The following is a 25,118-nucleotide window of genomic DNA, read 5'->3' as shown; positions in this document are numbered from 1 at the left end:
TCGTCATCATTTATGATAAGTACTTTTTCATTCGCATTTTATTGGGTGGGCAATTTCTTAGCTTCCGCTAATCTCAAGCTCTACTACCATGAAACAAATGGTGAAACTGGCCTCAGATCACCAGAGCTGGCAGCTTCTACCGGCGGCAGATTGGAGAATAGATGCTCAGCAGACTGTGTAGCCCTTTAGCTTGGAAAGATGGAGCTTCCATCGGAAATGCAATGGCCAAACATTCTGTAATACAACATGACAGGAAAATATCCAGCTGAGCTCATAACAAAGATCTCTCGCAAAAAAAAAAAAAATCTGATATGTTCAGCAGTCTCTTACTCCCAGACAATGCTTTGCTGTTGACCCAGCATTTCGGTAATGAAGTTAGTGACCCTGCATAAAATATGCTGGTAACCAGAAGGTTATTAATCAAATGGCGGTATGGAGTGTAGTTACCTGCCCAATCATTTTAGATGAACGGGAACTGATAATTAGATTTCTAGATGATGTCTGTCCTTTGTGTGAGTCTGTGTGTGAGTGAGTGCACTGCATTAATGTCTGCCCTGTGTGTGTGTGTGTGTGTGTGTGTGTGCATGCTCTGCAGTTAATCATATAAGAGTTCACCTATATATCTCACAATGAAAAATGGGTTATCTTTCCTCGCAGCCTAAGATTGAAACATATCTGTATCAAACCAATAATTTTACACAAACAGACACACACACACACACACACACACACACACACACTTTGTCACTTACATTTGGACAATTGCACTAGCCACTTTGCACTGGACATTGCACAGCCACTTTACACTTACACTTTACATCTTATACTTTATATTTATATTCTATTTTATTTTATTTTTATATTCTACTTTGCACACTTCTTTTTTTATATATTTCTTATATTTTATATTTATATATACATTTAAATTTTATTTTGTTTCTATTTTGATGCTGGACGGTTGTAAAGAACATTTCACTGCATGTCATTACCATGTATGTATGTGTATGTGACAAATAAAATTTGAATTTGAATTTGAACACACACACACACACACACACACACACACACACACACACACACACACACACATATATATATTTTATTAATATGTTACAATATTACTGTCATTACTGTTATTTTGATAAAATAAATGCAGCCTTGGTGAGCATAAAAGACTTTAAAACATGATAAAATGACTATATATTATGTGTTGTTATAATGTAATGTAAAGCAATATAATATAACATAAATGTGTTCAATGGATTAAATGTGTCAATTTATGAAAAAGGTGCGTAAATCTTGTGCGATTTTGAGATTGTCTGTGAATTGCATTTTTATATATTTTGGCCAATTTGATGTGCTTTCTGCCTTATACGGATTATCATAAGTGCCGTGAATAGATACAGTACTGTACAGTGCAGTATACTGTAAGTGCAAAAGTGTCACATGGGAGTTATTAGCTCTAATGGATGGTAATATAATAACCCAGGCCATATTAAAGGCCAGGTGCATCCTATGGTGTTCCCTCAAGATATCTGCATATTTCAAGACAATTATTTCCCCCTCACCCAGGTAGATAAATTCAGGAGTGCTTTAATGAATGTAGTCAAATACTTTCCGTGGCAGATAATTAAAGTTTCATGGGAAGTTATAAAGAACTAAGATACTTCCTACACTACACTGAAGGTACTGTAAGCAGTTTTTAAAAAATATAATAGTATGTATAGTGTATAGTGAAACACCGTAAGCCTATGGCAAGCAAAGAAAGTGCTTTTTCTGAAACCTTTCTGAAAGTCTTTGTAAAATCATTAAATATTATTTAAAAAAAAAAAGTGCTGGCCTCTAAAGTACATTTAGTACCCTTAAACACTTACAAAACCAAAATGAAAAAAAAAACTCTGAGCTCTTGGTAAGTACTTAATTTATGATATTGTTGGCTTTGAACAGAGCTTAGTGCGATAGCTGCTCTTATTGAGGTGCTGGTTATTAAATGTAATTTTGACTCTGAAAGAAATTTTGATTACTGCACATAGAGGCAAATTACGCAGCCTTGTGTGCTTACGCCTCAGTAGTTTTCGGTCCGTGCTGGTGAGCGGAAAAAGAGAAAATAACAAGATGATCAACTTTTCATTTCTTCATCGCAAATGTCCTTCATTTCTTCAGAAAACTGTAAAAGGGGTTTGGCCAAATGATCTAAAAACGAGCATTGTGTGGTAACACCTAAACCAACTGCTTTTATTCAAGTCAAGATACTGTTTGATATGATTTAATTGATCAGTTTTACGATGAAAGGCCTCTAAAAGGAATTAATTAATTAATGCTTCAGTACGAGTTTAAGACTGATTTACAGCATAATGTTGAGATCAATCAATCAATCAATCAATCAAGATCTGTTCCCCCCAAAAATAAATAAATGAACAAAATTAATTAAAAAAAACCAATTACAGTACAGTGGAAGTGCACTGGATAATTTTTGGGAGGAATTGTGTAATTATGTAAACGCGCTTGCGCGTGATTATTTTGTTAAAACTCGTGTATTATTTGAACAGTTAAACTATGTAAATCATCTTTAGTTGTTTAAGGGTTTTAGGCATTGTGTGAAAAGCTATTCAGCTATGCCCTGTTGTGAAATCATAATCATGTTTATTACAGTACTCTGAGAATCTAATCTTTCTGCTGAGCATTGCTCCCTGCCCTTTAGCAATAAATACACACTGTTCTTAGCCTTTTGATGCATTATGAGTCCGTATGTCTCTGTTGATCCGATCATGTCTATTTATCATGTTTTATTTAGGTATTTATTTATTTATTTTAAGACAGCAGGATCATCCTTGCTCTTTTAATATAAAAGTTGTTAATACTAAAAGTTTAAAAGTAACGCATTACGATATTGCATTACTCCAAAACAGTAACGAAATGTGTTTTTACATAGTTTTTACTTTAAAGTTTACGGGCAACTGTAAAGGCCAAAGGTTTTCTCTCGACTTCTCTTAATACCGAGACTGGAGTAAAGGTCGACGCAGTTTGATGTTTTCACGCGTTAGAACATAAATACGACCTCACATTGTGTCGGTAATTTTTTTACACTTTTTGTGAAACTTTCATCCATTGTATAAAAAAAAATGAAAAATTTAATTCTGTGTTTTTGCATCATTTTAATAGCAAAGCATAATTAGTATGGAAAACCCACGCATACGGAAATTTCAGACTCAGTTTGCAAGGACCTTTAGAAAACAAAGTGACTTGCATTACTTATTTAAAAAATGAAGACATTTTGAAGTTACTTTAGTATTTATTTAAAAAATTACGTAATTTGTGTAATATAGATCCACACATCAACATCTGTTTTATATTTAGCAACTTGATTAACCCTAATGAATGACAGCATTGGTATTTTCCACTTTCGCAATTAAAGCTTGTGAAATAATGAATTCAACTGAAAGCTGTTCTGATGCAAAAAACATCGACAAATATAAGAAGCGACTAAATAGTACAACAAATCCTCTTCAAAGCAGGATATTTGAAGCGGCACGCTTTTAATGTATTAATTAAAGACCTCAAAGCAACAAGAACTCTAAATGTTCCAAGGTCAAACTTTCGATAGGGGGGAAAAAAAAATACGCTGTTGCACTGTAATACACCTTTAGGCTAGAATATTGAAGGAGGAGCAAAAAAAAACAAAACAACGTAGAAGCCTGTTATAAAAAGATGATGTACCAAGTGTTTTTAAGGATGTAAGAATAGCACTGCATTCTCCGGCGTTATCAAACTGCAAGCCGGACGAGGTTTGTAAAACTTTAACGTCCAAACATAATTTTTATTTTTACGGTCGGATTGCACACTTTTAAAGTGGTAGCAGATATTTTGATTCTCTGATGCGCACGTCTCTGCGTCATTTGTGTGAGCTGGCAAGACGTTGCTCTTCCAAAATAGATTTGAAATGGCAGTTCTACCCCCGAAAAAACATGTTTAAAAAATGTCAGGTCTCAACCGAACACAAGTTTCACATTAGCACACAGATGAACGCATGAATATTTTATGCAACCCACCACATCTTCACCGCAGCCTATTTTCAAATGCTGTCAATATTCAACATTTCATATAACAGGAAATGTAAACAACCGGCTGTTGGATATCTTCCCTTCTCTCTTTTTTTTTTTTTTATCACACTGAGCGTAAGTGCAGATACCGCTAGTCTAAAACAAGTCAATGAAAAGTGTTTTTCATTTGAGTAACAGCTTTCGATGGGATCTTTCGGATCTTTAATGAGGCGATGGGCTGTTTCTGGGATTCTGATGGTCGTCGTATTATTTTGGCAGGAAAAAACACTTTAAACACTTATGGCATCCGCTTTGATTTATTTAAAATTCCTCAGAAACATCGCAAAACTACTTCACGCACTTGTAACTTATTCATGTTGCTATTTATCGTTCCTTCAGTGGTGCGAGGGTCACGACCTGATCGTGGTTTCTGGTTGTTGTTTTCGTGATGTGGCTGAACCGCCGTTCAAGCAAGCTTAAGACTAACTTCTGTTGAGCCCTTGAGCAAGACACTTAACCCCAGGTTCCTCCAGAGGGGCTGATTGTGTCAACATTTTCCATTGCGTTATGATCTATAGCATGAAACATCAACTACAGTGTTGGCCAGTCGTCTGTACGGTTCTTCGAATCCAAGCCAAGCTTTCATGTACAGCCGGGGATGAGACACTGTCTTCACGATCGCAATTTCAGCTTTGCTTAAGGTTTGAAGTGGGTTTGGGTTATTAATGCGTTTTGGAGTTGAAAATTCATAACCACACTGGAAAACAAGTTGAAGGATTGACTAGTTTTTTGAAATGAGCAAATAACAAGCATTTGAAACACATTTGAAATAAAATCATATTTTTTGTTGTAAAAATATTTTGACTATGTATGTATGTATGTGTACGTATGCATATATATGTATATATATATATATATATATATATATATATATATATATATATATATATATATATATATATATATATATATATATATATATATATATAATGAATTTATCATTATTATTATTATACTCATTATCAATGTTAATGCAATGACTTAGCATCTAACATTTATTGTAAAGTTACCAGGATTCAAAGAAATCTAAATCTCTAATTCTGACATCTCTAATTTTGTTCTCACCTTTCTATTTTATGCATACATTTGCTAAAACCGAGCTTTATTATAATTCAATCCTGTGAACCTATGTTTAACCAGTTTTTTTTCAATTCTGCACTGTATAGTAAATCGACTTAAGTGAATGCTTTCCTGCTTTACACCGAAGCACTGAACTGAAAAAGGCCTTGGGTATGTTGTAAGCCGCACAGATGAAAGAGCTAAATGACTGTTTCTGCTCCGTCACAATGCTGAGAATCTTAATTTCTTCCCAGCGGACCTTTCCCGAGTCTGGAAATTGACGTATATTTAGTTTATAAGCGACAAATGCCGCACACAGCAGCAGAGCACCAAAGCTGCATCCTCCGAAATGGCTGTGTTTGTTTATGTAGATGTCAGGGAAGTGTCTGCTGTTCCCCTAACAGTCAACAGAGGGCATCCTCCCTGGAATTCCCTGTTTATCCGAAAGCTCGTTACCATAGTAACCACACACCTGTGTTGCATTTAGAGCTCGTTAGTCAAGCGTTAAATGCTCCCTTTCTTTCAGCGGTCATTTGTGAAGTCTTATTTGTAGGATTAATGCGATCCTGACCAGCTGTCTTTGTGTATTCTGTTTGACGCTCCTGTTATTGAACATTGTCGTGTTGACCGAGTCTGTCTCTTGGATTTTATTCTCATTTTGTTGCACCGACGCAGTGGCTTATTGATCTGCTGACAAAAAAAACAAAAAAACAAAAACGTAAAGTCGAGGGAAAAAATAAGTCTGTGTTACTTTTGGTTTTTGGGTAGAACCGTTATTTTATATCGTCTAGAAACTGCTGAGTTTCTAGTATACAGAACTTGGAATGTCGAAAGTTGAAAATGAAAAGTCAGTTAGCAAAGTCTCATTAACGTTAAAACTTCACATTGAGCGATGACAGATTCCTGAGATAAAACTCTCTGTGTGCCTTTCCTCGGCTTTGACTGATGGTCTCTTTTCTTTAACTTCCGCCATACTGTAAGTTTAATTAAAAGCTGACATTTTGGGTGAATACCAATGAGCATGAGGATGATAGGCTGGCAGGGTGTCTACTTACACAAATTGCTTTTTAACGAAATCTAAACATTTGCTGATGCGAAAAGTATTAAAGCGTTACATTCTATATTGGCAAGATTTGATGAGATATAAGTTAATGAAAGCTCGTTACATAAAATGAAACGGTAGATAGGTAATTGCTTTATGTGGATAAACAAGGTTGAAACTGAATAAAGGTGTGAATCAAGTCTATTAAAATAAGTAAATAAACTTCTGTTAAGATATGCTGTAGACTCTTTTTCTGTACGCAATTTTGATGATAAAAATTTATTATTTATTTTATTTATCCTCATGCCAGTTCATATCTATTTTATTTTTGGGTAAATTGTTAGCTTAATATGTATTTGTGCAATCTCATTTGTATATTTTTTGTACAATCGGATTGCTTTCCATTGATGGTTATGGGATTGTGGGGTTGAGGGTGACATTTATCTTATAAAATTGTTGTTGTTTTTTTTTTCATACAATTCATGTTAACATCAGTGCATGATAAGATAATTATATAGGAAATGTGAAATGTAATCAAAGATTATCAAATGTTTGTAGATTGCATGTGTATAACTCCTTTTCACTTCAGAGTTTTTCCTTTTTAATTAGGCAACTAGGGGGAAAAAAACCCAACAAAAACATTAATAGTGGTGCAAAGCACACTAGCTAATTATATTTAACAAAGATTAAATCCAAGATTAAAAATCATTAAAACTATATAATCCGATTTAAATTAAGTTGCGTTTCATTTGATCCAAACTACTTCTAAAAATATTTATTATTGTATGTTTAATTAAGACACACTTTCAAAGAATGTTGAAGTGTTGTGTATTTTAAATACACCAAATTGCAACTTCATTATTACGAAAACTATTTACAGGCATGTTTAACTCTAACTTTAACTGACAATAAATCATTTTTTAGTTCTCAGCGGTACACTTCTTGTGCTTAAAGACGATAGAAGTAATTGTGAAAGTACAGTTATGTGGTTAAAAAAAACACTTAACTTTACCTAACTGAATTTGATATAGATTTATTAAAATGTAATGCATTTTAAATCCGTTATAAATGCTATGGTTATAAGTTTTCAGAAACATTACGTGATATTCACAGTGTATTTTGCATAATAAATACACTTTACACTTTTTTGCATGTAAATGCACTTCATTGTGTGTGTGTGTGTGTGTGTGTGTTTGTGTTCACTGCTGTGTGTTCAGTGCTGTGTGTGTGTGTGTGTGTTTTGTGTTCACTGCTGTGTGTGTGTGTGTGTGTGTGTTTGTGTTCACTCTGGAAGGGTTCAATGGAATGGGTCGCCATACCTGGCCCCAAGTCACTTCACTTTCACTTTCACTTTCCCAATAATAACAATAAGTATCCTATGATTCATGTCGTCATATCGCACCTCGTGAAACAGCTACAATCCTGAGATCGGGCTGATTCATTCATCTCTCTTTTTGAAAGCTCTGCACAGGGTCATGGCCGCCGCGTAACTACAACAAATTGCTGCAACATTTCTAAACCTGCAATTACCTTCCTTAAATCAAATTAGGCACTTAAGAAGTGTTTCGCTGCCACGAATGAGCTACAGTTCCACGCTCACTCCAGCCTTGTTTAAAGTGCGCAGCGAGTCTTTAATTACAACGGCTGATTCCCCAGCTTCTCATCAAAGCCTCTGATTGCATTTCAGGTCAACAGATTACGGAACCACTTACGAGAAACTCAATGAAAAGGTGGGAGTAAAGACCATCCTCAGCTATCTATACGTCAGCCCCAACAACAAGCGCAAGGTAAGATTTATAGTCTGCTACACCTACGCATTGTTAGTCTTCATGATGTCTTTTTTACGAAGGTGTCAAAACATTTTTCAAGGTGATTATGCTCACGTGCGCCGCCGAGCTCGAACCCCCCCGCTCGTTTCTGACCGCTAACCGTATTTCTCAGGTCTTCTTCTTGGCTCCGCGTGCCGTTGGCTAATTTATCCTCTGGTAGTATTTACTAACCTCTCCCGCTTTTTATGAGATCAATGCATTTTAAAGATTCACTGACTACAGCGCGCAATTTTCACTCGGAGATATAGTAGCATTCAAAGCAAGACGCGCTCGTATCATTAATATTGATGAAGGCTGTATTTTTATTATTTTTTTTACTTTGAGGGCTAATGAATTATGAACAGGATGAAAAGAGATTCATAAATTGCTGGTGTTTTAATCAAAGGCATGACACGAAGGCTCGAATTTATGGCTCGAGGCTTGGGAGCTTGCTTTGACAGCGTGAGCTATCTTTCTCTGCCCTCCTTTTTTAAACCTCTTTTTCTTCTCCTTCACTCTTTTCTTTTATCAAGAGAAGTCGTTTGCTACCTAATTGTGGCTATTAGTCAATTAATTATGGCCGGTAATGAAGATGGAGCGCATCTCAGATAGTTAACAGTAAGATGTGCTAATCTAGAGTGAGTTTTAGGGAAACTTGTGTATTTTTGGTAACGCTTTAGAATAGGTGACACTTGTTAATTGCTAACTACGGCTTTTCTCTCAATAAAATCAATTTGCTGCTTATTAATAGTTAGTAAGGTAGTTTAGGTATTGAATAGGATTAAAGATGGTCATGTAGAATAACACGTTAATATGTGCTAGATTAGCACTAATGAATATTCTACTAATATGCATGCTGATAAGCGAGTTAATAGATGTAACCGTAAAATAAAGTGTTACCGTATTTATAATTGGACAGCATCTGGCCACATACTTTAATCAGAGTTAGCCTATATATTGCATCTGGTTCATTTTACTATGGTTTTAATCATTCAGGACAGAGAGCTAATGAAACTGGCGAATTTTTAAAATATGTATTCTAATTTACAGAAACAAAAACGTGTGTATTTTGGGCGTACAAAGAAAAAGAGAGCAAAAAAAAAATCATTTCCCTGTAGTGTCTTGTCTTAAAAATGCCAGTTAAAATGTAACGTCGCCAATTTAGTTATGTCACCGCTTTCAGTTAATTACTACTCCGTCTCGTTCCCTTCGTTATTCAGTTAAGATGCGGGAACTGTGGCAATCGTGGCACTCAATCATAATGTAATAATCTGGGATGTTTTTCTAACAGATCAATTTTGTTTTGCCTACGGTTGTGGGTGCTTATTTAGGGATTCATATTTCCCAGCAGTTCTGAACCGGCAGATTTAATTACGTTGTGTCTAGACGGCATCTCTACCACCAACACACACACACACAAATGTCATCAACATCTGCTTAACACTATACTGTATTGTTCGCGCTCTCTGAATGCCAAAGGACAGTCATATTCTTCAGCAAAGTAGTGAACTTGTGCACCAGGGTGGAGAGACGTCCCTTCGTCTTCTTGTGTCCAAGTGCGTCGTTTTCCTGCCAGTAATGAAGACGAAACTCAGGTTCACGTAAATAGCTCCTCTCACTTCCACTGACATTATAAAACCAGGTCTGGGTCGTAATTAAGGGCTCTACTGTAAACATAATAACAGCTTGGGGCCTAACAGAATAGTCAACATCCATTTTTCTACTTTTACGTTAACGTGTAATGTGGGACGGCCATTTATATAAAACAAGAAGTGATTATGTTTGAATGTGACTGGTGAATTGAAGCAGGGCTGGACAAAGCAGCACATCACAAAGAGCCATAATGAGTATAGCGTGGAGTGGAGAGTGGAGCGTTATTAACCCATTAATGCAAGGGGATAGTGTTCTTGATGACGCGCTGGAACTTATTTGACATGAAGAACGCAGCAGCCAGTGATTACATACTTATAATGCTTTTTAAAAAATAGGCTACTGTACTGAACCGTAAGTCACTTTATATTGAAAGAACAGTAAAAATATCTTGCTAATGGAAATGCGTGATTAATAGAATATGCTCCAGTATGACAAAAGTGACAAGAATGATAAAGGTAGCAACTTACTATATTTTTGCTTTATGTTATAGTAATAAATTGAATATAATCATTTGTTGGGTTTTTTGTAGCTTTTTTTTTAAGAAAGCTAAAATAAATATATTTTAGTAACAGTTTTATAAAAAATATTTTAGTTGATTACGTTTTAAGCGTAATTAAAGTATAAAGTAAATTAAACTAAAAACCTTACATAAATACATTTCAGCAATTCCATTTTAATGTAAAGTAAAAAATTCTTCATTCTGACATATAATAATAATATTCATATTCATATTCATATTCCTATTATTATTATTATTCTCAAGTATGTATAAAATGAATTTAGTTGTTGTTTAGTGTTGCAAAAAATTCCCATCTTCAAATGCTGCTTATGCATATTTTAGCAAAAATGCTAAAGAAATATGTTCCGGCTCGGTCAATAATATCCACTGGATGTGATCCAGTTCTTTTAAATCTTCTGCAAACCGCAAAGTATGATACGGTATCCTAAATATACAGAAAAAAAGCATTTTAATTCCTCCAGTATTGGTTTTTGTGTTGTCTCTCGCTGACAGTTTTCCACCCGCAGCTGACCGCTTCTCTTGCAGGGTTTTGGCAGTGCCGGCGTTTCATTTCCCCCTCCGCTGTCTACAATCTGCTGCGGTTGCACTTTCTGCTGCGCGCATTTACCTTTTTCCCCGTGGCGCTCACCGTTCAAGACTTTCGCACGGCGGTTTGGCTCTTACCTCACTAATTATCCACCGTGCTTTAATGATTTTAGAGAAGTATTTTAGCCCCGGTATGACAGTCGGTTTTACAGGCTGAATTCATTTTCTCATCTCATTACACTTCATATAATCTTTGCTTTAAGACCGTATGAGTTGCAGAACATAAATTGCAGGACCCTCCCGGAACAGATTTTGGCATATTTCGGTATTTGTTGATGCCTCAAATTCAATTTGTCACACCCTGTAATGCACTCCTAAAAGCCACTCAGATTTTCCACGCAGAGAATTTTCTTTGTGAAATGTATAATAAAATAAACCCATTCTCCCGTAGAGCACCGGCTATTTCAGGACAGAATATAATAACAGTTTCATCTTGAGTAAATTTCATATTCACTACAAAGCATTTCTGGCATTGCTCATTTTTCTCATTTAAATGTCTGCTTGTTTTTTTTTTTTCCCTCCCACTGCCTTGAACAAATTATCCACATGACATTTTGCCACCAAAACCGCAAGCTCCACATCTGATTATTTATCCTCCGATAACATTCAGCCCTTTTTTGTTGCACGATATTATATTTAGCCCAGATTTAGACTATGGCTCATCACTTGGATGTGACTAAAATCACTCATGGCTTAGAAAAACATTATTCTTGATTTGATGTGACTGTATATTAAAACGATAACTCGAGACGAGGCATTTCTTTACTGGCTAAGCTTCACTGGATTAAATGTTTGCAAAAAAATCTATCCTATTAATACATGTCCTTGTCCTTATATACCCCACACCTAATATAATTTTTTTTCAAGTACTGGTAATTTTTTATTTCCACCAGATGCGGCCATAATTAATGAGTCTTATAAAGAATCCAGGCGCTAAAAATAAATACAAAATAATGATGCAAAGTGGCATAAAAAAAAAAAATAATAATTAATGCATTATCTAGTTTTATTTTTTTAGATATTTTATCTAGTTTAATTAAAAAGCATCTAGTTACCAGTAAGAGAGCAAAATAAATAGAAAAAAATAGGTTTTATTTAATTACAGTTATTTTTGATCGTGATTACAAAGAGGGTTACATCTGAATATTTTTACCACATAAAGATTTAAGTGATTAAATCTATAATAAACGAATGTTTCGGGAATTCAGGAAAGAGAACAGACACATGCTTATTCGATAACTGATATATATTTCCTATTTGCCTTCATGATTATGCTTCTTCTTTCTTTTTTCAATGCCGGTGCTTCTCGTCGTAGCTCTGCAACCCTTCCGTTTCCTAAATATCATCACAGCTATTAAAGTATTTCGCGTGATTTAAATGTTTGTTTAACCTCAACGATCTCAAAGTAAAAAGAGCTCTGCTTTAGTCGTGTCCGTGCTTTAAAACGAAACGATTACAAGTTACGAAGGATTTTGAAAGTCTAACAGTAATTAGCGTTGAGTGCCGGTGTGAGGTTAACCCTCCTGCTTTTCAAAAAGATTAACTTTAAAATGTGAAATTTAGAAAAGTAATCAAATGTAATCCGTTGCATTGCTTTATTAAAGTACTTTAAATAGTTGCACTTTTTAAACAGTGTACTTTTTTTTTTCAGATGACCGCTGTGAATGGATTATTGAGTCATCTGAATCAGTTGATGTGATTCATGAGCAGTAGTCTGAATGATTCAGACAATGAATGAATTACATCAATTGATTCACTGAAAATATCAAAAAAAAAAAAAAAAAACTGTTCTTGAATGAGGCATTGCTTTTTCTCTCCTTAAAGCTCCAAGGACACCCTGAAAGATTTGGAGCAAAAAACAACTTACGTTTGTTCAAAGCCATTATATTATAGCATACTTTTATGATCCTGTATGGTGCTTCTGTGTCCTTTTTGAAACTTTCCCAGTCACCATTAATCATGCAGTACATTGTTAAAAAATGATTTCTTTTGTGCTCTACAGAAGAAAAAAGACCTAGAGGTTTAGCTATGATTGACGTGGCGTGGGTAAATTATATCAGAATTAGCATTTCGCATTTCTTTAAAATAAGCTATATGCGGAATGAGCGATTAAATGCACATTCTAATGAAACCTTTCCTTGTGGAAATGCCCTTTCGGTGCGATTTGATTAGGTTTGGCTTTCTTTCTGCAAATATAAAAATGATCCCACGAGGATAGCAAAACCTACCTACACAAAGTCATACATATAAAGAGATGAAAACCCGCTATTAAATAATAAAAGGTAAAAATGTTTTGACAGTCTGTTCTCCTCTAGTGCCCCAGCCTGTAATTGTTATCACAAGGGACCTTTCATTCAGATAAGAGCGAGTGAACTGTCTTTTTACAAAGTGAATTTTCAACTTTTTTTTTCATTTAATGGCTCTCTGTTGGCCTGCAAAAAACCCTATTTTGCTCAGTCACATGAACCCCCGCTCGAAGTTTACCAGCGTACAACCGTGCATTTGTGTGTAGTCGCGAGCTTGTGTGTATGTTTAACACTATCCGTGCTTTATGAGTATGAAATTAAAATAACTAGCAGGTAAACAGAGTTTGCACTCCATCCCTGAGGACATCTCGTGCACTTTCATGTTCAAGGACCTGTTTTCATCATTTCTACCTCTCACAAAAAGGCGCATTTCAAAAAGTAAAACATCACATTAAACACCCACTTGTCAGGGGCGCACCGCACACATGGCCTGCTGGGAATGAAGGGCCGATGGTGACCTCGCGGTAAACGGAGATAGCTGATGGCTGAGGCAGTTACCGTTAACTAACCGAGGTTGGGATTCAGATCATCTGTGTAGGATTTTCTCGAAGCTTTTAGCATTTGCTGTTGATGCCAAAGGGATGAAATGGTTGTATTTGTACACTGCCATCTTAAAAATAATGCATCTTTATTGCTACCTGTGGTTCCATGTAGAACTTCAGTGAAATCTTTCTATTTCACAAAAGGTTCTTTAGACCATTAAAAATGTTGATTCTAATTAAAAATGATGGTTCTATGGCATATTTTAGATGCCATTAATGAATGATGACATTGTTCTATGGCATTAATGTATGGTTCCAATAGAACATCCATGGAATCTTTTCTTCTACAAAGGTTCTTTAGATCAATAGAATGTTCTTCACGGTTTAAGAAGGAACCAAAATGATGGTTCTTTGGCATTGTTTACATGACCAGTGACGGGAATAACGCAATTATAAATAAACGACCTCACTAACAGCATTATTTTTTTCCAGTAACTAGAAATAAAACAAATTACCGTAACTGATGATAAAAAGAGGCATTACTATAATTTATTATGGGCTCGGTTCATCTTAAGGGTTGCGCAATGTAACGTAGCTGTAGTCGACGTACCATAAAGTCTAGTGTGAAGGCGCATGGGTTGTCGGAGCTTTGATAAATAAAGATACAGTCTCGCATATAACGCTAAATTGACGCGAATATTCTTTGTTGATTTTTCCAGTAAAATAACAGAGTTCCTTTGGTGGTATTAAGCTTTTAAGAACTGCCGGTTTCTCTAGTAAGGGGCGGAACTAATGCGCTAGCGACAATCTTATTGGCTGGCGGCGCTCACCTTTTGTCGTCCCTGACTTCAGCGAATCAATTTGAGCGAATTCAGACAACGTGATTAATATTCATGAACCCAGCATACTAATACTAATACTAGTGCGTTTTATATCGTTATTGGTAGTAGGATTCGTAGTATCACAATTTCTTTTGATATCACAATTATTTAAATGACAAACAATATCCTGAGCACCACCACCAGTTCAGTCAACAAATGTACATTCATGGATATTCTAATTATTAACACAATATCAAATTATAATTATATAAATACTATGGCGGTTCTATTCCCAAGGTGTCCGTAGAGAGTTGATGATATTTACAATTATATATTTAATTTGATAGATGTCTCTAAATGATCCCACAGAAACATTCAAATAGCGTTGATAAGTGTACAATGTTTTATAATAATAATTGATTCTATTTAGTGTCCTTTTCATTCATTTAACATTTAAATCGGGGACATACTTGAACAGAGTCTTTCTATTCCACGGAAAGTTCTTTAGATCGTTAGAATGTTCTTCACATTTTAAGAAGAAACCGAAATAATGGTTCTATGGCATTTCTTAGATGCCGTTAATGAATGATGGCATTGTTCTAAGGCATTAACATATGCGCTTCCAAGTAGAACATGCATGGAATCTTTCCATTCCTCAAAAGGGTTCTTTAGATCATTAGAATGTTCTTCACAGTTTAAGAAGGAAGTAAAATGACACTTTTGGAGCCTTTTAAAGCGTGTAGTAGCGTGTGTTGTTTTCTTCTTTTTCGCAAGAGTGTCTCTTAGCATAGCCACTCAGCGTTAGCATCATAAATTGGGTAAATACCGCAAAAGGCTTAAAGAAACTTGCAGCCGTTGTGAAACGAGACACATACGGCGGCTCTAAAATTCAGTTCTATCTTTAATTCATGATTTACTTTGCGAGAACTGAAGCTGTAGCAGTTTTGTGCGCCGATAAAGAGAAACCGCGAGAAGCTAGTCTTAATGGGTGAGATTTTCAGTCAGTTTCTGAGGTGGTGTGGGCAGTTCTGATGGAACGAGCTCTGCAGGGGAAACGCTCACTGATGGGGCGGAAGCAAGCGGCCTAACGGAGAAAGAAATAAAGACGAACATCTGTTAGCCCTCAGGCATCATTTCAAAATGCCTGCAATGAGTAGAGAGAGAGTAGAGAGGTGATTAAAACCAGGGGTGAGGGACTAGCCATACCCTTGCATGAACAAGACAAAACAATCGACTTTGGTTTCCTTTGAATAAGAATTCATTTATTATTTCTTTCATTAATGATAATCACCATGCATCCTCAGGGATGAGCATAAAATTCTTTGGACAGCTTTCATGTTAGTTCTATTAGTATTATAGGTCATATTGGTTCATACAGTTGTGATAATACAATGTTTTGATTAAAAATTTCATTTGTGTGTAGTTTGACATTGTCTGCTTATATTTTTGGCCATATTATATTATATTATTTTATATTATATTATATTATATTATATTATATTGAAACCATGTGTATTGTGAAAAGTGCTGTGAAGATAAAATTTGAATTGTTTTATTGTTATCATCATAATGAGGGTAAAAAAAACATAATTATTTGCATGTCAGGGGATATATTGAAGAACAGCATTGTATAATAATAATAATAATAATATAATAATAAAATGTATCATAACTAGTGCTGTCAAATGACTAATCACGATTAATTGTATCCAAAATAAAAGTTTTGTTTGCATAATAGATGAGTTTGTGCTGTCTATATTTATTATGCATACAGAAAAACAAGCACATGTATATTTGACAAACATATGTTATGTTTATATATGAAAAATATTAGTTTATAATACAAAATATAAGAATCTAAATATAAATATATGCCTGTAAATATTTAAAAATATATACTGTATGTGTATTTAATTATATGTACATAAAAAATACACATTACACATTACAGAGCTTTTATTTTAATCACTCTAATTCTTCCATATTAATAATTAATATAATGTATTCTTGATTTAATATGATAATTTAATTTAGAATAATTTCACGAATGTGCAGTTGTTGACTATATTATATTATATTGAATCAGTGTGTATTGTGGAAAGTGCTATGAATATAAAATTTGACTTGACTTATTGTTATAACATTATTCATAAATCATAATAATCATAGCGATAATCAGGGATTTTTTTTTATGTCAGGTGACATTTTAACAACAACATTATATAATATTAATAATAACAACATTTTGAATAATATATTTTAATTTCACGCGTATACTAATTATGCATATATTATATGAGCATACAAGTACATGACAAAACATCTAAAGAATTATGTAAATATTATATTACAGTATATTATATGTTTGCTTATATCTATCTCAACGTCTTCTTTTTATTATCATTTTTTCCTTTTTTCTTTTCTTTCGACGATGGAAGCCCCGACGCGATTCTTTTTTCAGTCGTGCTAAGATGTAATCGTTTGGTCAACATGTCTTGAGATTGCTTTAACACGCCGAGCTGATTCACAGAACATCAAATCGTTACGAGTGGCCACTCAGCTCCGCGTTTCCAGCCCGAATGTGTTAAACGCCTCTCCCTCTCGTCTGCATTCTCCTCCTCGCGCCTCAAATCGTCGCTTGTTAGCCATCCTCTTCGGCAGACTCTCAATCACACACGAGACCTTTGCTTGGTTTGCTCAGGCCCACGTCTGACATTTCTCATTCTCGTATGAAGACTTCACATTTTCCCTCGTCGGTGGAAGTCACTGCCTCGCTGACCTTTCTCTTCCCAAAGCTTTAATTAGGCTGGGCTTTGCCTGACCGGCTCGGCGGTTCACCCGCGGTTTGGCTTTGCTCCCCTCGCCCCGTCGACAAGCTCGCACGCTCACGCATGTGTCTTTGGAAGGATAATTGCCAGATAACAGGGGTTGATCTTTTTGGGGAAAGAATTGTACTCATGTTTTCATGTAGAGAGAGAGAGAGAGAAAGGATGTGCGCATACAAAGAGAATAAAAGATGAAAAACTTTGAAAGTACATTATAGACAAAAATCTTGCGTCTGAGCTAAAGGGTTCCAACATGAAAGAATAATGCTGGCTTTCTGCTTTGATTTGACATTTGTTTCTTCATTACAAAAGGAGGACATTTTTGCGTTATGTAATATCTCTTATTGTTAATTGATCATTTCGATTTACCCTCTTGAACATAAAGCTTCCACGAGGTGGAAGCTATAGAAAATCCATTTGTAAAATTCCATTTTGTAAGCAGTCCATGCTCATGTTCTTCCATTGACTTCCACTGATTTTTTCTTCTACCATTGGCTAGCAGCAACCGCATGGTTACCAAGCATCTGCTTTTGTGCTTTTTTTTACTCAACATTTACAAACTACTACATTTTTTCACTATAAAGAAGCTTTTGTGCAATAGTCCGTGCACGTTAAAGATTCTTCATTGAAGCCTAGGTGCCAATGAAGAACCAGTGTAATGTGCAGTGCTGTAGGTTTAAAGCTGGAGTTTTTGATCGCTTTCAAGGTATTCCATGCAAGTGCTGGAATGCTTGAGTTATAATCAGTTTCTCCTGTCGCCTGGCAACCCCACGAGTGCCATTCGCTCCCTCAAAGACGAGCCCAAAAACTGAGCCATCAGCACAATCTTTCAGTCAGAGCACGAGACTGAGCCTCTTGAGAAAGATATTTTAACATTTAGCCAATTTTCTTTGTTTTTAATCATCCTGACCTTCAGCGACAGCAGTGAACTGCGCATACATTGTCTCAGCCACTAGATGGAGGTTATTCTTCAGTGTTGTGAGCTGACGTTTATGTGGAAAGTGTTTTTCATTTACATTAAAATGGGATGTGGTTTTTTTTCTTTATAGAGCAGTCAGCAGTTTTGCATTTGCATTTTCCATGTCTGAAATGAAAATGCGTTTAGAAAATCTGTTTTACAAATGCATGTTATAGATCTCATTGTTAACTATTCATGCATGTTTCATTCATTTGCTGTGTTTATCAAAATCGTCTTCAAAAAAATAAAATTAACTAAAAAATTATATATATATATATATATATATATATATATATATATATATATATATATATATATATATATATATATATATATATGTCATGATCATCTGCCTCCATATTTGTGTGCTAAAAAGAACAGAAAAAGAAATATAGTAATATATAGGCTATAGATAAATATAGTCTGTATGAATAATGTGGAAATTTATAAAGTATGAAAAGTAATGTTTTATTTTATTTTATGTAAGCCAGCCACCTGAGCCATAAATGCTGATTTATATTTTTTTATTAGAATATACTGTGTATGTGTGTGTGGGTTGTGAATTCTGCTTTTATTATTTGTATTTTTACAAATTATTTGTATTTTACAATTATGTCTCTTAATGAAAATATAATTAATATCATATTTATAGTTTATAATTTTTCTTGTTTTTTTTAAAGTTTTTAAGTATTAATTTTTTTTTTTTTCATTTGTGTTCTGCATAAAAATGTCATACAGGTCTGGAAATGATATGTGGGTGAGTAAATGATGGCAGAATTTTCATATTTAAGAAAAATGGAGTGAAAAAAATATTCAACTGCATTTACTTTTTTCACAGCTCAAACACAAACTACCCTCTCTCTCTCTCTCTCACACACACACACACACACACACACACAAAATAACGGGCCTAAGTTATCCCAGCACCCGTCTCCCAAGACAACCTTAAATAACAGCACCTTGGATGTTTTGTGAACACCTTGAGCACTCACCTGGGACCCGACACAGCATTTCACCCTAATTGGTCAGTTCTCCTGTGAGCAAACAATAGCCTTGGTTAATAAGGCAATATGGACGGGTTCACCACCTGCATCTCTAATGCGAGCAGAAAAACCCAACAACACAGCTCTGAGTTCAGAGAGCAGATTCGGTCCTCAGATCTGTGGCATCAGCAAGGGAAGAAAAGCAACTTAGCGCTCAGTCATTCCTGTGCTGGATGCGGGGGGGGGGAATGGGCCCACCTGTACACACCTACAAAGACTGTTGCAGAGATTTGTGTGTGCTGAAAACATAAGCGTAAGCACTGTAAGGCGAAACAGCATGGTTTACAGTTTTTTAATGATGTTTAGTCATCAGAGGAGAAAAGAGCGTGTGTGTTGCTGCATTTCGTGTGTGTGTGTGTGTGCATGAATAGGGACTGTATGCGACTGTGCAAGCTTATGTACACATTTTTTAAAGAGACTTCATTTCCATCTGATCGCAAATTCAATAAGCATAGATTAACTGTCCTCTACTGGTCAATAATGTTATAATAGCATTAACCTTCTCCGGTGCTGTGTTTATATGGCACCCTTCTTATTATTTTGTACAGAAGCATTTAGAAGTCGTTTTTCTTATTAGTATGAATTTCTGGATATTTAATACATTTTATTTATTTATTTAGCTGCCTCCTAAAAATCACTTTTAAATTAGGTAAATATAATATAACTCTAGGTTTCTATAAATATAGGTTTCTATATATTTGTGTTTTATGTGGGGTAAAAAATGGGGTGAAAAATATCGTATATAGATGTTGATATTAAAAGTTGTTAAATATTCCTAAAAATGAGACACTTTTGGCTTTATCGCTTTTACTTTTGAATAACAACGACACAAATTTGTGCACAAAAGCCTTTTGTTTTACGGGGGGACAGGAAGTGTCCTCATAAAACATGTTTACGCTGTAGTACGCATGTCATTATTCATTTGTAGAATGAAAAACAAATAAATAAAAGACGAGATGATAGAGATTCAAACTGAAAAGGAATAAAAGTAAAAAGCACGTAAAAGTAGTGTAAAAGTAGTCAGTATGACTCATAAATTATACTTTTCTGAAGTCTTTACGAGGAACAGATTTAAACTGAAGTAGTCGTTCACTGACTGTCTTCCTAGGGAACACAACCCCACACTGAGACGATGTGAGAAACACTGATGACCACATTTAGAATCTAGTTGAATATCGCCATCTGAATCAAGCAGTAATGCATTTCCTCAATAGGGATTTTTATGGTTAATAGCATCAAACGTATTACTGCCGTCATTTATTTTTTTTAATATCCATGATGAAATAATTGTTTTTATAAATGAATGACACAAGTATGATTTATGCGGTGAAGTGAGATGAACACAGCTGTGTTGTGTGGGGGAAAAAAGGAAGAAAACTGCAGTATTGGCTCGGCAGAGAGCATGAGATTTAAAATATAGAAAAAACAATATTAAGATGTATCGTAATTATTCATTCAATTTGCACTTGAAGAAATTTTGAGAAGAGATATTTTATTTTATTTTATTTTATTTTATTTTATTTTATTTTATTTTATTTTATTTTATTTTATTTTATTTTATTTGTCACCAACAGGTTGACATACATGCAAGATAAAAAAAAACCTCTTTTAATTGTCTTATAATATGCATTTGTTTTTACTTTACTTGCTCAATGATTTGCTCAGCAATTCATTTAACGGCAAAAGGCCAACAAGAGGGCCGACAATATGCTAATGTTTCATGTTGAAGTCAGAAGTAATTTTCAAAAATCCGTAAGAGGGGCACTTGAAAAAGCTAAGTGCCGTGCTGGGCCTTTGCGACACATGTTTTCTCCTCTTCCGTCTTTATAGTTTTTATCTATACGTAGGCAAAATACCTAAAAAAGGTATCTGAATTCCAGGCTCAGTAGACCATTTATCCAAGTCAGGTTAGCAGTTGCAAAAAAAAAGGCATTCGTGACCGACCTCGTTATAGTCAGGATTTACGGGACTGAGACAATCCAATTAGTTTAAGATGGAGCCGTAACATGTTCCTAATTTCATTAATATTCTATCAGAAGCAACGTAGCGCTGCGCGGCGGGACTCAAAGATTCTCCAGCGCACTCTCTAAGCATCTCTCCAGCCGCCTCATCTGCTGCTTCATTAACCTTTGTCTTCCCAGAAACCTCTGCTCTTATGCTTCGAGTCACTGATAGGGACTTAACATACAGAATCAGAGGAAAGATACGGAGGTGGATTTTGCCAGGCTGCGTGAGTGTGGAGACGGAGAAAAGAAGATAAAATTAATTGCCCTTGGTAATGTGTGACTCACATTATAAAAGGAAAGTCGGCAAGGCCAGCGCAGACCAGCTTTAATTTTTATCTAAAACTAGAATTACTTGTTCTTGAATTATCTGCATTTCACTTCATAGCGCTGATCAAAGCTTTGCAAAGTAGGTGTGCGAAATAGCATTATCGGTATTTCATCTTTTTGCTGCATTTCTATGGAGCATCCGCAGTGTCTCGCGCTCAGATTCTTTCTTTTCTTTGCTACCCGTGTCTCTCCGTCTCCTCCGGTTCTCCTTCCATCTATTTCTGCACGCCTGAAGGTCAAACGACAGTCAGCGAGACACGCGCATCTGCATATTGTATTTTTTTATACGTCTGCGTCAGGTATAGGAATGCAGATGGAGAGGCATTAATCCATAACAGCTTCAAAGCGTGTGACAGCTTTTATGACTGATATTTGCGCTTCCGTTCAGTCTGGTGAATTCTAGCATGAATCCCAGCTCTGAATGCAATCCGAACATGTCTGACTTAAAGGAACAGTTCGCAGAAATGTAAATGTCACCGTATTTTAGACCTCTGGCATTAAAATCTGTTTCAGATGCGTCTCGCGTGAACATTTTTTGAAGTGTCAACATGTATAGGTGGTCGTTTTTTTGCTTTTGTTTTTTTTTTTTGGCTGCTAACCTATAAATCTGCATACGCCCGATGAAGTTTGATTAATTGGATATCATTTACTTTCACATAAATAATGTGGCGCTATATATTTTGGGCTAATGCGGGTTGAATGCGGTCAATTGCGGTCATATTAGCAAAGTTTCATGATTGATTGGTATTTTTGGTGCTCTAGAGTTTTTTTTTCCAGTTTATGATTACTAGAAAAGTAAGTGATACGTTGAATTAAACCTGAAATAACCTGCCGTGTGCAGTTTAATGTGGACCGACTGTTTTGAAACCTATATGGTAGTTGCATAGCCTCTAGACCTTAAAGATTTTAGATTTGGCACCTTTAACAAAAATCATAATTGCTGCATATTTTAAAAACAGCAGCGATCATATGTTACAAGAAAATAAGGTATCCGTTAATAGACCAGTCCAAATAGCACCGCTGATTGGTTGGCATATGGGTCATGTTGGTTGAGTCGGTAGTAATGATTGATGAGTTGGTCTTCTAGGTTTCAGCCACCATGGTTAGCATTAGCATGTCCCGTTTGACGAATGGGCTGGCGAGCTGTGCTGCCCTGCTCTACTTAATAATACTATTGCCCCGGAGAGCTGTGTCAAGAGCACAATTGAAATGGAAAGCGATTCCGAAGCGGACATTAACGGTTTTATGCGCTGGAAAGAAACAGGACAGGTCCTTGAACATTGCATTGACCCGCGTTACAGCAGCGAGAGAGCCATTGATCCGATAATATAATCGAAACCCGTGTCCATGAAGTTGCTATGAGAAGAGTCAAGATCCGGTCTGTTTAGAGCTTTACAAACTCAACGGAACAGAATCAAACCGGCCTAAAGCGGTTCAAGCGTTCAGCGACGGTGTAAACCGTGGAGCTCAGACACACAACCTTAGACCCGACACCTCCAGCTCTCTGTCAGCGATAAGGTTTCCAAAACGGTTCAGCCTCACTGATTCAATTATATTCGAGGCTGATTATATTTATTTATTTATTTTTCGAAATTGGCACAAACTTAAGACTAGTGGCACACTAAAACAGAAAAGGAAAAAAAAAACTCCAGGGAAATTATAGATTTAACGGTCTGGCTGCGCTTTAGGGTGAGTTAAATGCGCACGCTCACGCTGTAATGAATTACTCACTGGAGTGTGTTACAAGATTGACAGCGTTAAAGAGATTTATGTTTGCGATCCACCGCGATTATGATGAGATCAGACCGAGCAAATCAGGGATTGGAAATGAAGATGTCACATTTAACAACGAGCCGTGCCGCCACAACTTTAAAAAGTGTTCATTAAGACTTGCAAATTAGGAACGCGGTTTGCGAGTTCATCAAATTTATCAGCTACAGATTGAAATGCAAGTGATACAAATTGAGATGCGCTGTTGATGTTTTTATTTATTGATTTACTTTAAATTGTGATTGACTTGTATTTGTTTTTAAGGAAAGTATATATATAAGTATAACCACTTCATATGTGTATGCGTTTATATGACATATTTGTTGTATATAAAAATCATCGATTTGAGGGTACATTTATAAATATAGTAATAATTACTATTTCAAATAAATGTTAAAATATTCAACTTTTGCTAGAATGTAATAATGCTTACTTTTAATAAATTTCCTGTGATTGAAAAACATTTTTCAGTACTATTTTTTCCCATTCTTGAGTGTCAGAAGATGTTGATCTGATGCCTTTTATTATTACCATATATATATATATATATATATATATATATATATATATATATATATATATATATATATATATATATATTTTATTTTTTTTTTTGGCATTAAATTACAGTAGTATTTTTGTAGATGACCATTACATGAGAAAAACATATATTTCTTAATGACGTTGTAAAATAAAATTCTGAAGTATGAATAATTGATATATACGTATATTATCAAATTATAAATAACTGCAAATTATATTTGTACTTTTTTAAGTTAAAATACACTAATATTTTGTAGATGGCCCTTACATGAAAAATATCAGCCTCTTAAAATATAAAATATATATGTATATATGTATATATGTAAAATATAGCAAGTATGAATAGTTAATAGTTTATATAAATTCACCAGTCTTGTTATTTTACAATGTCTATTTGTGAACAGAAGCCCTTGAGGTCCACTAACTGAAGCATTTGGTCCCAGAGGGAAAGCGAGGACACTCTGCAAGGACTAAGAAGCTGTTTTCTGTCTTTCAGATCATGCTGTTGACAGATCCAGAGGTGGAGAGCAGTTTGCTCATTAGCTCAGATGAAGGAGCCACCTATCAAAAATATCGCCTCAACTTCTACATCCTCAGCTTGCTGTTTCACCCCGAGCAGGAGGACTGGATCCTTGCCTATGGCCATGACCAGAAGGTGCAGAATCATTTTAGCTAAATCATTCCTGAAAATGCTGCAAACTAGTTTCTAATTATGGCACAAAGCTTTCAGCAAGGCACCGTTCATGCGGTTCTCTAATTATCAAGCTGTTTTATTGCCAAATATAACCAAAGCCAAAGGAAAAACAAAATTATAGTATTTGCATTCTTGATAAAGAACATTTTTAGGCACAAACTGCAAAGCAAGGCATACCAATAATGAAAGTGTGCGTGCAAATGGATGCTAATCTGTATTTAGGCTTGAAATATGTCCTTAGAAGGCAATTATCAATGCAAGAGGAAATACGTCTTAAAGAGACAATTTCAGTGAGCTTAAAGTTGGCAATTAAGACAATTTATGGATCCCCAGTCGCAGGGAATTATCATTAATTATATGGTTTTGAGCTCATGGTTTAGGGCTAATAAATTATGAAAATGTTTTATTCTTCTGAAAAGATTGTTTAAGCATCAGATTTAATCATATCAAAATATAATTTGACTAGTCAAGATTTGTTTCATATTTGTTTATTTCCTGGTGCAGCTGATGAATCATTTTAATTCCTTCCCACTTTAATTTTGGATTAGATCCATTCCAGAAATTATTCGATATTTT

General features: G+C 35.2%; 1 protein-coding gene across 5 annotated transcripts in view; it reads left to right on the top strand.

The window, feature by feature from the left end:
- The window catches only part of LOC122351696 (VPS10 domain-containing receptor SorCS1), a 143,826-nt gene that overhangs the window by 77,668 nt on the left and 41,040 nt on the right, over positions 1 to 25,118 (top strand). For all 5 annotated transcript variants that reach the window (XR_006251794.1, XR_006251793.1, XM_043248966.1 and 2 more), the window contains exons 3-4: positions 7,889 to 7,988; positions 24,345 to 24,503. Coding sequence is in view for 3 of the 5 variants with exons in the window: in XM_043248966.1 (XP_043104901.1) it covers positions 7,889 to 7,988; positions 24,345 to 24,503 (259 nt within the window). In the remaining 2 variants the exon portion in view is untranslated. The remainder of the gene's footprint in view (positions 1 to 7,888; positions 7,989 to 24,344; positions 24,504 to 25,118) is intronic.

This window comes from Puntigrus tetrazona, chromosome 1, assembly GCF_018831695.1.
Source record: "Puntigrus tetrazona isolate hp1 chromosome 1, ASM1883169v1, whole genome shotgun sequence".
Classification (NCBI taxonomy): Eukaryota; Metazoa; Chordata; class Actinopteri; order Cypriniformes; family Cyprinidae; genus Puntigrus; species Puntigrus tetrazona.
This window is presented reverse-complemented; position numbering and strand designations above follow the sequence as displayed.